The sequence below is a fragment of the Ornithodoros turicata genome, chromosome 5 (assembly GCF_037126465.1).
Source record: "Ornithodoros turicata isolate Travis chromosome 5, ASM3712646v1, whole genome shotgun sequence".
NCBI classification, from domain to species: Eukaryota; Metazoa; Arthropoda; class Arachnida; order Ixodida; family Argasidae; genus Ornithodoros; species Ornithodoros turicata.
In genome coordinates this window covers 71332705-71344863 of record NC_088205.1, presented here as the reverse complement: position 1 = coordinate 71344863, position 12159 = coordinate 71332705, and the positions used below count along the sequence as shown (strand labels likewise).

Genomic DNA, 12159 nt, shown 5'->3' with positions numbered 1-12159 from the left:
TGAACACACAGATTACATGGAGACTGCATCCAATATATTTTTCTTCAAAACATGGCGTTTGCATGCGCAACCAATGCATACGTTTTCACGCTTCGAAAGTAGGCCGCACCAGCAGTACAATACAATAAATAATAATTATGATTAACACATAACGAATTGCCATCAACTAATTTTCCTCGTTGTCCATGTCGGAAGTTGTCTCGTGGCGTTCCGCGTAGAGGTGTTTGAGGCCGCAGGCGTAGTACAGGAGGACCAAGTTGAGATGTTTGATTCGCTTGTCGCACTGTGTCAGCTTAGCAACAATCTCGGACTTTGCATTGGAGGTAGTTGCAGCAGCCAAGGCAGCCTCAAGCTTCCCTTTCTGTTGTCGCTCCCTCTCGAATACCACCTTCACTTTCTGGTACTGACGCGTTGCATGCACGAATAAATTACCATAAAGTAACAACGCGAGTCACATAGTATCACTGCGACAGCAATGCGCAAATTTTTGCACTGTCATTAGGGCTGCGTTCCAATACCCCGTTTAGTCGACTGCCTAGCGGTCTAACCGGAAGTGACGCCATGTTAGGTCTCGTTCCAAATCTCGCCAAGTCCGCTATTCAGTCGGCTACCGCCTAGTGCGCGTCGATGCAGTCTAGTTATACGCCTGACCATCTGGCTGCGTTCCAATACCTCGCAGCCGCGAAGCCGCCTGACTAGGCAGCTGAGTAGACCCCTTTGCTTCTCACTATTGGAACAGGCTTGCCTAGCCGAGGCGCCTGTTGCGCCATCTCGTTGCTCACGCACGAAATGCGTACGGCGCAAGCGCAGCAGGACACTAATGCGCTAAGTTTGTAGGACATCGTGCATAAACTGTCACCTTCACAACTAAACATGTGTTGCAACTCTCTACGCAGTTTTAACAAACATACCACTATGTGCAACTTTACATTTAAAGCCAGCAGAAACAGCGGGCACGCTGGTACCGTCAACGCGCGTCTCCATCCCGGCTGTCAGATGGTCAGGCGTATAACTAGACTGCATCGATACGCAGTAGGCGGTAGCCGACTGAATAGCGGACTTGGCGAGGTTTGCAACGAGACTTAACATGGCGGCACTTCCGGTTAGACCGCTAGGCAGTCGACTAACTGGGGTATTGGAACGCAGCCTCTGACAGCCGGGATGACTGACAGCGGGAAACGCTAGTACCTGCTGCGCTTGCGCCGTACGCATGTCTTGCGTGAGCAACGAGATGGCGCCACAGGCGCCTCGGCTAGGCAAGCCTGTTTCAATAGTGACAAGCGAAGGGGTCTACTCAGCTCCCTAGTCATGCGGCTTCGCGTGCGCGAGGTATTGGAACGCAGCCCAAGTTTACGTATACCGCTAAAAATCGAGGGAAGAAAAAATGGCTGCATCTTTGAGTAGTTTTTATGGGGCCGTTTTGCGGCATATCGCTCGACCGCGTCACATGGTCATGAGGCGTCACGTGGTGGTTAAATCACAGAGTTGAAACACTGCTTATATTTTGGCTTTATTATCGTCTTCTCGGCGGACAAATAAAACTACAAGGGTCACAGCGCGTCCCCAAGCAGCACAATGTACTGAAAGTTGAGTGCAATAGGGGTGGATGGTATGTGTCTTATCAATGTTCTTTCGTTTCGTGAATCTGTTCAAGTCCTTTCACCTACCCGTTCACCCCTATTGCACTCGACTTTCAGTGCATTTTGCTGCTTGGGTCAGGTGCACTTAGTTCAGCTGTGCCCTCCTCTTGATAAATACGTTCATCAGATCTCGTTTAAAGTTCAGTTTCAAAGTTAACGTACCATGAACGTACATATCAGAACTAGGGAGAATGTCCACCGCAGATTACACAGTGCACTAGTGCTTTGTAAACGACTGAAATATACCCTCTGATCGTGGTGCCCCATAATGAACTACGTCTTTGAAGGGAACTGTTGTTATGAATACACGACTTTGCTTTTTAGTGGTTGAACAGACCAAATGGGATTCATGAACCTCCAAATGTCATGTCCTTCAATGCTTGTCAGATTCGAATTCGTCCTTGCAACTTGATATCAAGGTGGAGACGCTCACGTGAACTTTACGTTGGAACAAGTTCCTCTGTCCTCATATAAATTACGCCCTAAACACGTATTCTGTACTCTACACGAAAAAACAAAACTAACAAGAACAAACCATAAATACATTGCATACATTTCATAGTCCTATTATAAAACCTATCCGCATAAGCAAAATGCTGCGTATTCTATGTGTACTCACGACATTATGAACGCGGTTCAGTCGTTCCTCTCCATTCAATTCCTGGTGCAAAAACTTGGCTTGGTGGCTCGCTACGGCATACATGCGCATACTATAATCACGGCGATCCAAGTCTTCTAAGATGGCGTTCAAGTTGTGGGTATCATCAGTCATCTCCAAGGATTTGAAAAATTTACGGTCATCCTGCGAATACGACGAGCATGCGCCATTTGACGAATGTGCCTGGGCACAGTCAACACCACCTAGATAGAGAAAGCCTGCTTACTCGTCGACATGACGTAACAACTAATAGTCAGCCAATCAGGATCGTATTTTCAAAGGTGGTAGCCAATCACGAACGAGCTTTCAGCAATCGTAGCCATGGAGACAAACTACCGTCGTCTGCGAGCAGTGATGGACCGTCCCCGCGTACTACAAGAGAAAACTTTAAAATAAAGCTCAAAACGATCCCATATCTTTCTCACGACCGATTTTCTGGAAACCGTGTTGCACTTTCTGTCTACAGATTCAGGTCTACAGGTTCCAACTAAGCTGCAATCATTTCCGAGTTCCTGAATTCGCAGAATGGCGAGTCGCAATAGCAGACGAATTCTGACTATATATGTCCACGTAGCGAAGGAAGGAGAGGAGGCAATAAGCAGGTCTTCTGTATCTAGGTGGCGTTGGCACAGTTACCATGTGTTCACACGAACGACATCCCACGGAATATTCTAGTGGAAGAAAAACCACAAACATGCGGAACTTTCGCCGCGTCTTCTGGTGAACATTCGCACGGCGGCGGGATGTCGGGAGAGCCGTACATAGCAGACGACATAGCAGACGACCATCTGCCCTGTCGTCTGCCACGGAACACCCCATGGTTATAGGGAGCTTTCATGTGTGCCGCGCGCTCGGAGACTCCTGGGAAGGTTGGAGCTGGTGCGCCATATTGTCGTACTGCCTCCGTTGGGCTTACGTTGTGTGGGTGCGGTGGAATTGCGTGGCCGGGAATAGCTATGGTGTTCTGTGCAATATTTGGGTGTTCCACCTGGTCCCACAGAAAACAGCGGAAACTTGAGCGTATCGTGAAGGACCTACGGTTTTTCAAAATACCGACGGTAAGACATAGGGAGTGTGAGAAGACGCGGAAGCTTTCAACTAAGCGAAGAGCGTTGTGGGTCTCCAGGATACGGAGAAAAGACCTGGATGGTGAAAATCTCGACAAATACAAAGTGTGCTCTCGACATTTTATCAGGTGAGCGAATATTCTTTTGTTGGAAGTAATAGAACATAACGCAGCACTACGTAACGCGCTTTTCTGTTTTGTGCAGTGGCTCTCCTGCACAATTGTTTGATGATTGCAATCCCGATTGGGCCCTAAGTCTGCACCTCGGATACGGCTCGTCGCCGTTATAGTCGTCTATGCACCCGAAAGAAGGCTAGTCAGAGTATGTTCATGCTTGTCCCAGGCTAACGCCGTCTGTTAGAAGATCGCATTCCACGCCAAACTAGGCCCGATAGAAACCGCTTCAAGGTTGCAGGTGTGTTTATTATTCCAATGCTTCTTTTAAGATGCCAGCGTATGTGACGTACTGCTACATCCATCTGAGCAGCTGCCACAGGAACAACCAGGTACTTCAAATTGATCTGTTGGGATTGGAGTTCCACAGTGGTGTGACATGCTAGATTGTTCCATGGAGAAACTTTGCTTCTCCAACTTTAACATTAGCTGCCTGCCATTCAGGGGGCCAGGAAACAATTCAACATGCTGATCATGCTGAATCACTAGGTAAGATGCTTTTTACAATATCAAAATTTGCAAGTAATTCATGCTGTCGGCATCACGTAGCCAACTTTCTCAGCTAAAGAATGCAGCAGTGACGCACAGATGGGACGTGACATACAAATGGAACCAAGGACACCAACGTCTGATTCACTCGATGTACCTGCAGTTGTTGAAGACGTTCCCGCAGGTATGGGTGAGCTCATAAGTCAGGGATGGACACGCCCTGGTCGTCATGTTCATAAGTGTGGAACGAAACCCGGATGACAGAACACTTGTGATGTCTGTCCATCGTCCTGCTGTCTTTCCCGCCTTCGTTAACGCCTGAACATAGGTCTTAGAGAAGCGACTGGATAACACTTGATGAAAAATTAACTTCACTATGTTTTAGTTATGCATCACAGAAATATCTTTTGGTTCACATATGCCATGTTTTGCAGGCTATGGAATTTGCACATAAGCCTGCTCCTTTTTTCTTTTTCTTTCTTAGGCACTATTACCCATGATGACCTGCAGGCGGAGATCCGCAGGTTAAATGCAGAATTGTACAAGTGCAGGAGCGCCTTTTCAAACCACAAATTTTCGTTCACCAGTCTGGAAGGGGATGATGCGAGAGTTCTCTTCTACACCGGGCTGCCTAGTTTTAAAACCTTGGCAGCTGTCTTTCAGATTGTCGAGGCACATGTGCCACACAAAGAACTAAATGTGCTGTTAAAATTTGAGTAGTTGGTGATGTGCCTCATGCGCTTGAGGCTTAACCTTCCTCTCCAGGACCTTGGATATCGGTTTGGAGTATCCCTGTCTACTGCATCACGAATTGTGGAAAAATGGTTAAATGTCCTGTGTGACAGGCTAAGCCTTCTAATTAGGTGGCCAAGAAAGGAACAGAACATGAAAACCATGCCAATGGCGTTCAGAGAGAACTTGAGAGGCGATGTGAGATCCGAGCCATTCTTGACTGTTTTGATGTCTTCACGGACCGGCCGAGTTCCTTAGATATAAGGGCTGGGACCTGGTCCCAGTACAAGAATCACAATACTGCAAAATTTCTCATTGCTATTTGTCAACCAAGTAGCGTCATCTTCCTATCACAGTCCTATGGTGGTCGTACCAGCGACAAGACCATAACAGAGCACAGTGGACTATTGTCGAAGCTTGAGAAGGATGACGTTGTCCTGGCCAACAGAGGCTTCCTGATTGCCGAAAGTGTGTGTGCAAAGCTAAACGTTCCAGCTTTCACCAGGGGCAAACAGCAGCTCAGCTGCGCTGAAGTGGAACTGCGACCCGCCAGTTGGCAAATGTGAGGATTCATGTTGAAAGAGTAATTGGAATGGTTCGTAATAAGTTTACAATATTGAGGGGCCCTGTCTCAGTGGAAGCACTGTCTACAAACAATGGCAGGGCAACTCCACAAATAGATAAAATCGCAACAGTATGTTGTGCCCTCGTAAACCTGTGCAACTCAGTTGTCCCTAGCAAGTGAGCACGGTTTGTATCAGCCCTCAGATAGAGCTTATTAATGTTATACTTTTGTATGGTGAATTAACATTATTACATTAATATCAATATTTTGTGAGCATGCATTCTCATATCATTGTGTGTAACGTTCTCATATAATATGGTATGTCGTACCAATAAACAGTATAGTGCCTTTTATTGCAAGCATTGAGCATTCTATACCTCTACCATCAACAGCACAGCCACATTTTCACGTCATATGTGTGGTTTGAGACACTTAAAATGGCACTGTCGCTTGAAGGCGGTGGCAAGTTTTCATTTTCACGAGTGAACCATTTTGCTACTAGCTCTGGCAGCGGTGCATGATGCAAGAACGTTTTAGCTTCCTCCAACGCCTGAGAGATGAATGTAGCAACAGGCAGTATTCGCTGAATACTGATCTCCCTAGCATTCCAAAGGACAAAGTCCCCATATTTAGCTCCATGCACAAAGATCTGACCCTGCACCTGAAAGTAATACGCATGGTCAGGCACAAGTACCAGTTCAACCTCATGTTCATACACACTTGGCGGTGTCCTAGTAAGCAAGTCACGTAGGGTAGAATCTCTCACGGTGTAGGGGCACTTGACATCAACTGTGCCAAGCCCACAGCAGTCGCATTCGACAATCAAATCGGCTGTTGCTCCAAAAAATGGGTGGGACTTCGAAAGTAGGAGCCCTGTCTCCTTAAATCTCACATCGACATGTACCTCAGAATCAACTGCTTTGTATCTATAGTCAGTGCATTTGCCTCGTTCTTTCTGCCATACCGGACTTCTTTACTTGAGAACTGTGAGCCCTTGGGGTTGCATATTTTCTGAATAAGGCTACGAGATGGATTGGTGGTACTTGTGCGGCAAACGGATTTCAAGTTTGAAGCGGTCACTCTCCCTGTGCGGTACATGTAGCACTGTGGTGCTTGAGCTTGCTTTCTCGTGGTCTTTTCAACAGCTGCCACTACTGCATCGTCAATGTGTAGCCTATCTGCACTTTTTTAACAGGGTGTCCCAATTCATGTCCATGGCTTGAGGGTCATGTAATTCAGTCAACACTGCAGCATTGCTTCTGACTACTGACGGCACATAAAGGTCACTGTAGCGGGGAAGTGTACCGGCACACACAGGTCGTAGTCCTGCACTAATTAGTTTGTCAAAGAGCATATTCCATTCTTTTTCTGTTGGCTAGGGAACTTGCTCTCCTTGTCGGACCTTATCCGGATCTGGCAGTGACCCATCCAGCTTGCGTTTTCGGCTCTGCGCAGAGGCGAAATCCATCTCCGCAATGGGTGCTGGCACAATCTTCGGTGTATGTGCAGGCAACCAAGAGTTGCTCCCTTCCGTGCACGATGTGTTCTTCAGCATGTTTATCCCAATTTCAATGTAATACAGGATGGCTGCAGTATGGGAACACACTTCTCCCCTTCCTGCCATGCAGGTACAATGGCCAAAGACGATTTCGCCATCCTTCCTTGAATACACCCACGCCGTCAAAGGTGGTGATGAGAGTGTTTGTGAGTGGTTCACCTGAAACATGAAAATAGCGAGATTACACTTCACATGACGTTTACTTACTGTCGGCGGATCAATGGACAGGAAAGCATAAGTAAATATGCGCACTGAACGTAAATTAGCCAGTTAAACAATAAACCGTTGGGCAGAACTCACCTTCGCCATAATCACAACGCCGTTCTGCACATGCTTCACCAGCGGTTCTTTGACCCATCCACTCGTTACGTAATTATAAGCATCGAGGGATTTGTGTGGCTTCAGTTGCTTCCGAGTAAGGTAGCTAGTCTTGCTCACCAAATAATCATGAATATCCATGATAGTAATATCAGGCCAGACGTCGGAGCCCCTTTGACACTCTCCTTCTTCAAGCATGAATTGGGATCGACTCCACAAACGTTCACTTTATGCTGGTACCGCCGCAAATCATCTCCCGTGAGTGTCGAAGAATATGCACGAGGCTGAATAACCTTCGGGGGCGCCATACAGTATGCCTGTGTAAACACACGCCGCGTTCACAGGCACACACTGTTCGTAGAGTCCGGCACACGTGGAACAACAATATGGCGCCGGGTGCTCTGTCGTCTGCTAGTGACGTCACGTGCAAGCCTCCTATAAGAGCACGAATAGAAATGACGTTGAGCGCTCGCTCTCACGTGGCAGCAGACAGCTGTGACGTTTTCCGCTGATATTCCACTGGAGCATTCTGAGGAATGTCTCTCGTGCGAATACGCTGTTACTGAATCGTGAGAAATTATGAAAAATGCTCGTAAGCACGGGTTCGCCATGAACTATAGCGTGTCGGACTGTATCCTAGTTTGTTCAACAGCGATACATATTCACAATGCGCTGCATGGTTCCTAAGCCCGTCGATGATGATTGATTGATTGATTGATTATGTGTTTAATGGCACAAAGGCAACAAAGGCAACAAGGGCCATAGAGCGCCAAAACCATGGTGAGTGCGTCGGAGATAATTATGGGAAAGATGATGTGAGAGAGAGTGTGTGGTAGTTAAAACCTATCTACCCGTCGATGATGAGGAATTTAACATTTTTGATTCCGTGTTATCGCCGCGAATCAGCTGTGGCCGTGGGCGCATCAGAGAGAGGACAGCAGGAAGAGAGGGGTTTCGCCCTTTTGCGACCTTTTAACTTAGATAAGTAAGATTGTGCCGTACCAAAGCTTTTAGATGTCCCACCGGCGAATGCGTGTGACCACTTATCTGCCTTATATTTGATAACTTAAAGCTGTTCATCGTTGCTTACTGCTGCTGTGGTTCCGGAAGGGGTGGCAGATGAAGGCCGACGGTCACTTGATGCCGGTTTCTTCTGCGCACTCTCAGCAACCTTCTTGTCGGGTTTCGCCTCCTGCAGGAGAACCAACAATATCCCGTACCGCTGCCCAGCTACTCTGTCGCCCAATTATTCATCGGATGATACTTTACCTTCCTGACAGGCTCGTCCTCTGGAAGGTAATCGATAATGTGCCAGGAAATACAGAAGCTTACAGAGATTTAGAGAAGCTTAGCCAAAGATAATCTGTAATCCTGGAACCATCTACGTGATCGATTAAAATATTTATTCTCGGTGACAGAACTTCGCGAACAGAGACGTCAGCGAATTTGTTGTAAATATTCTGAATAAATGTCTATTTTCGCGGTCCCGACTTTTCGCGAATCGCTCACCGGGCACGTATTCGCGAATTCTGGGTGCTACAATTTATTGCTTCGTTGGTTTGCTTCGTTGGTTTGCTTCGTAGTAAGTCCGAAATTACACATACACGCACATTTTATAAAATCATTACTCATGCTTGCGTGCTCACTTGCAACTGCAGCGTTGTTTTTGAAGCGTCCCATCTTGAATGATAGTTTCGCGTGCCTTTAAAATGCGCGAACGTTTCGATTCGCGAAAACTGAGGGCTCGCGAACATTCTCGGGCCTGCCGTGACGTCACTGTTAGTAACTTCTGGTTTCCGTTCCGCCAACAAACCAAGCCGCTTACTGGAGGGTAATCTTACTGATTACGTTTTATCACATCTCAGAAGTTCTGAATCACCACTTTTACTCGATGTGGTAGCTCATGCTTACGTCACAGTGAAACCGAAACCGGATGTGGACATGACGTTCGTTTTCCCTTTTTCGGAAATTACCCTCGAATACATCTCAAAATCCCGTGTACCAATATGGGGGCGAAACAACCACCATGGTGCTCTAGCCGCAGGCTTTCTTTTCTGACGCGAAACAAAATGCAAAGGGCTTACTGGTTTGGTCAGCAACAACGTCTTCGTCGGGCCAGATTTTCCTGAGAAAAAAATATTGACCTGTTAGCAAAGCATATTCAGACAACAGTAACAAATGGTGATGATCATTGTGGTAAGGTATCCTTACCAGAATTTCAGAAGCAAGCAAGCATTTCTGAATATCCTTACTAAGGATATTCTGAAATACTGGAAGAGCAAATGGAAATACGAAGACCATGTCTGGAGGTTAAACTATTTCTTGTGCCCGTATTATTCACCCGGCCGGTTACTCCCTTTCATGTACCCTGTCGTTCTGGCCTCTGCCCCAAATACCGAATTTTCGGAACGTTCAACATGATGTCTGTAAAGATTGATTTACATTCATTTGGAGATACCTGGGGTGCTTTCAGGTCCAGATATCTCAAGTACTTTGAATCAGGGCCTGCTTACACGAAACCCTATTGCTCAAGTCTATTGCTTGTCAATAGGCTTGAGTGAAACACTCGCTGAGTGTTGCACAGAAAGAGTTTCGTGCAAGCGGGGACCTGGTGTTTCTAATGTTGATGTAGTTCTTGCTCTTTCTCCTTTTCTCGCTTTTCTTTTCCTTTTCTTTTCTTTTTTTTTTTTTGACCATTACTCAGGCTCACGTTGTTCATGGGCACTTAAAATAAATACATGAGAAATACCTGACACCTAAGAAAGCCCCATAGAGACCGTTGATTTATGTCATCTTAATGTTCAACGAGGACTTTCCCAGCATTCTCCCGCCCAGCCCTTGCAAGAATCTTACAACAGCTTCTCCGAAAAAGTATGTAATATCAATACTATATACGGCAGTAGCCAGCTGCCACCTCTACGGAATTCAAACACCTCCTTGAAACTCAAGTCATTTCTCAGGGAACTGATCTAGGGAATAAACAGGGAACAGGATCAAAGGTCACGTGTGCGGTACTGAAACAAATAATACAAGTGTTCGCCTCCAGGATTAAAACCGAAACCGTACTGAAACTGCGCCAAAGAGTTTCGGTAACAAATCCGGACGGCAATGTGTGTTCGCTTTTACTTACTGTTCGCACGCTGTCTGTTTGCACGAATCTTCACATTTCTTGTGAATGATCATGTGGCATCCCTTACAACGTAGGCAAGTACCGAGCTCAGTCTGAAAAAATTAAGCAGCAACGAGGGAGCTCCTCAAGAGTGCACTTACAGCGGACAAGCAATACAGCTATCATAATGTGAAAAGCCTTATAGTCTGGGCACAAGGACAGGGCGAACACACGACCACTACACAACTAACTACTACAACTACCTTGTTTTTGCAAAACTTGCACGTATCCTGTTTCTTCAGAGTGACATCTTCGAAGTCGTGCGCCGGTGGCTTCCCAGTTACGGCACCAGAAACTCTTAAAAAAAGATAGAAAAGCTTATTTTATGGCGCGCAGACGACGGTGGTTCGTCTCCGTGGCTACAATCGCTGAAAGCACGTTCGTGATTGGCTACAGCCATTCAAAACACGATCCTGATTGGCTGACTCTTAGTTGTTACGTCACGTCGACGAGGAAGCAGGCTTTGTCTATCTAGGTTGTGTTTGTCGCACTCGGTCGAGGAAGCGTTACCACAATGGTGCTGCCATTCGTTGGTCATGGAAAGCGTTGCCTTCCGTTGGCTGCTTCATTCCGCTAAACTTAACTTGCTAGTTTTCGTAAATTTATCACTTGTTTTCAAAATTCGGTATACTATGTGCGTAGTGAATATTTTCCACTACATCGCTTGGTTGTATGCTGTCGTCCGTACGTCACTTTTCTCGCAAAACTTGACAGACCATAGCATGGAATAACGGGTGGTTTCGGTTTTGCCATTTCGGGTTCCCGTTTGTATTGCAGATAGGCATGAAGATGACGTTTAACTCTGTGTATTCATCTTTGGTTTACTGTTGTCTTCGGAAATGCATGCCTATGTTCCTTACGATTTATTTATTTCGCTCGCAAAGCATACAAGCGCTGCTTCAACAGGTCGCAGGCGGTAAACACGTTCATCCGTGTCTCGGGAAAGCAAAGGTTTGGCGGTGTCGTAGACGACCTCGCAGGTAAGATATGATTCAGTTTTGACATAACGTTTTCGCCGTTATACCGATAGCACACTCAATTCCACACGTATCCAAAAGGGTCGTACGTACGCAACGCAATTACGTGGCTTGCCTCGCTTCCTTCGCTGGACGGCGTTCCCTCCATCGGACGGCCGGTTTCGCCGTTTGTTATCCCACGTGACTGCACATAGTTGGTAACGAACGAGCAGCTCCGCTGTAGTTAGGGGGACAGAAATTCGTTCACTAACACTGTCCATGACGAACGGATGGCTGTGCCCGGGCGGTCACACTCGGGGATAGAAGAATCTCATTGATGGCGCACCAAGTCCGTCCTCTAGAGTCCTTCTACATAAACCTTTTTCATAACGGCTTATGCGCATGCGCATGACCTTGGGGCACCGGAGAGGGTTATCCCCGTCTTCACTAGATGGCGCAGTATGGGGACGACAGAAGTGGGGAACAAGTGGGGAGACCGCACGAACGGCGCCAGGTCGTCGGTCCCTCTCCGGACTGGTTTTGGTCTTTTGTGCTACTGCTACCCACGTGGATTTGTTTTGACGCACTCCCAGCGTGGTTCGCTGGAGGGCCGCTAGGATACGACGCGTATGTGAAAAAGGTCCATTAACTCTATGAGAAGAACCAACGAGGGTGCGACCTTGAGAAGAGGAATACCGCGGCCGGGCACATACGCCTTGTCCTCTGGCTCTGCGCTGCCCTCTCACTCCTTCGCTTAGAGAGTGACGTCACGCCGCCGAGGCCTCTCTAGGCTGCGTAAGCAACGCTAAAATTTCAAACAAGTTTGATATCTAT

At 47.0% G+C, this 12159-nt stretch overlaps 2 protein-coding genes across 6 annotated transcripts in view; one reads left to right on the top strand and one right to left on the bottom strand.

The window, feature by feature from the left end:
* Positions 1 to 18: 18 nt before the first annotated feature.
* LOC135394710 (PDZ domain-containing protein 8-like) overlaps positions 19 to 12159 on the bottom strand; it is a 35329-nt gene continuing 23188 nt past the window's right edge. For 3 of the 5 annotated variants that reach the window (XM_064625582.1, XM_064625584.1, XM_064625585.1), the window contains 7 exons: positions 10570 to 10666; positions 10331 to 10422; positions 9285 to 9325; positions 8470 to 8489; positions 8291 to 8392; positions 2260 to 2442; positions 19 to 403 (listed from right to left, as the gene is read on the bottom strand). In XM_064625582.1, the coding sequence (XP_064481652.1) occupies positions 167 to 403; positions 2260 to 2442; positions 8291 to 8392; positions 8470 to 8489; positions 9285 to 9325; positions 10331 to 10422; positions 10570 to 10666 (772 nt within the window). In that variant the 3' untranslated portion in view covers positions 19 to 166. Of the gene's footprint in view, positions 404 to 2259; positions 2443 to 8290; positions 8393 to 8469; positions 8490 to 9284; positions 9326 to 10330; positions 10423 to 10569; positions 10667 to 12159 lie in introns of those variants that run through there. The other 2 variants (XM_064625583.1, XM_064625586.1) reach the window with 2 other exon arrangements.
* On the top strand, positions 3255 to 3654 carry LOC135395171 (uncharacterized). The gene is made up of 2 exons (XM_064626412.1): positions 3255 to 3493; positions 3570 to 3654. Exons 1-2 carry the CDS (start codon positions 3255 to 3257, stop codon positions 3652 to 3654), a joined length of 324 nt encoding a protein of 107 aa, XP_064482482.1.

Excerpts from the sequence above, each read along its gene's own strand:
- LOC135395171 (XM_064626412.1), top strand. The coding sequence starts at position 3,255 with ATGGTGTTCTGTGCAATATTTGGGTGTTCCACCTGGTCCCACAGAAAA. Across the intron at positions 3,494-3,569 it reads TGCTCTCGACATTTTATCAG|TGGCTCTCCTGCACAATTGT; the intron begins GTGAGCGAATAT and ends TGTTTTGTGCAG.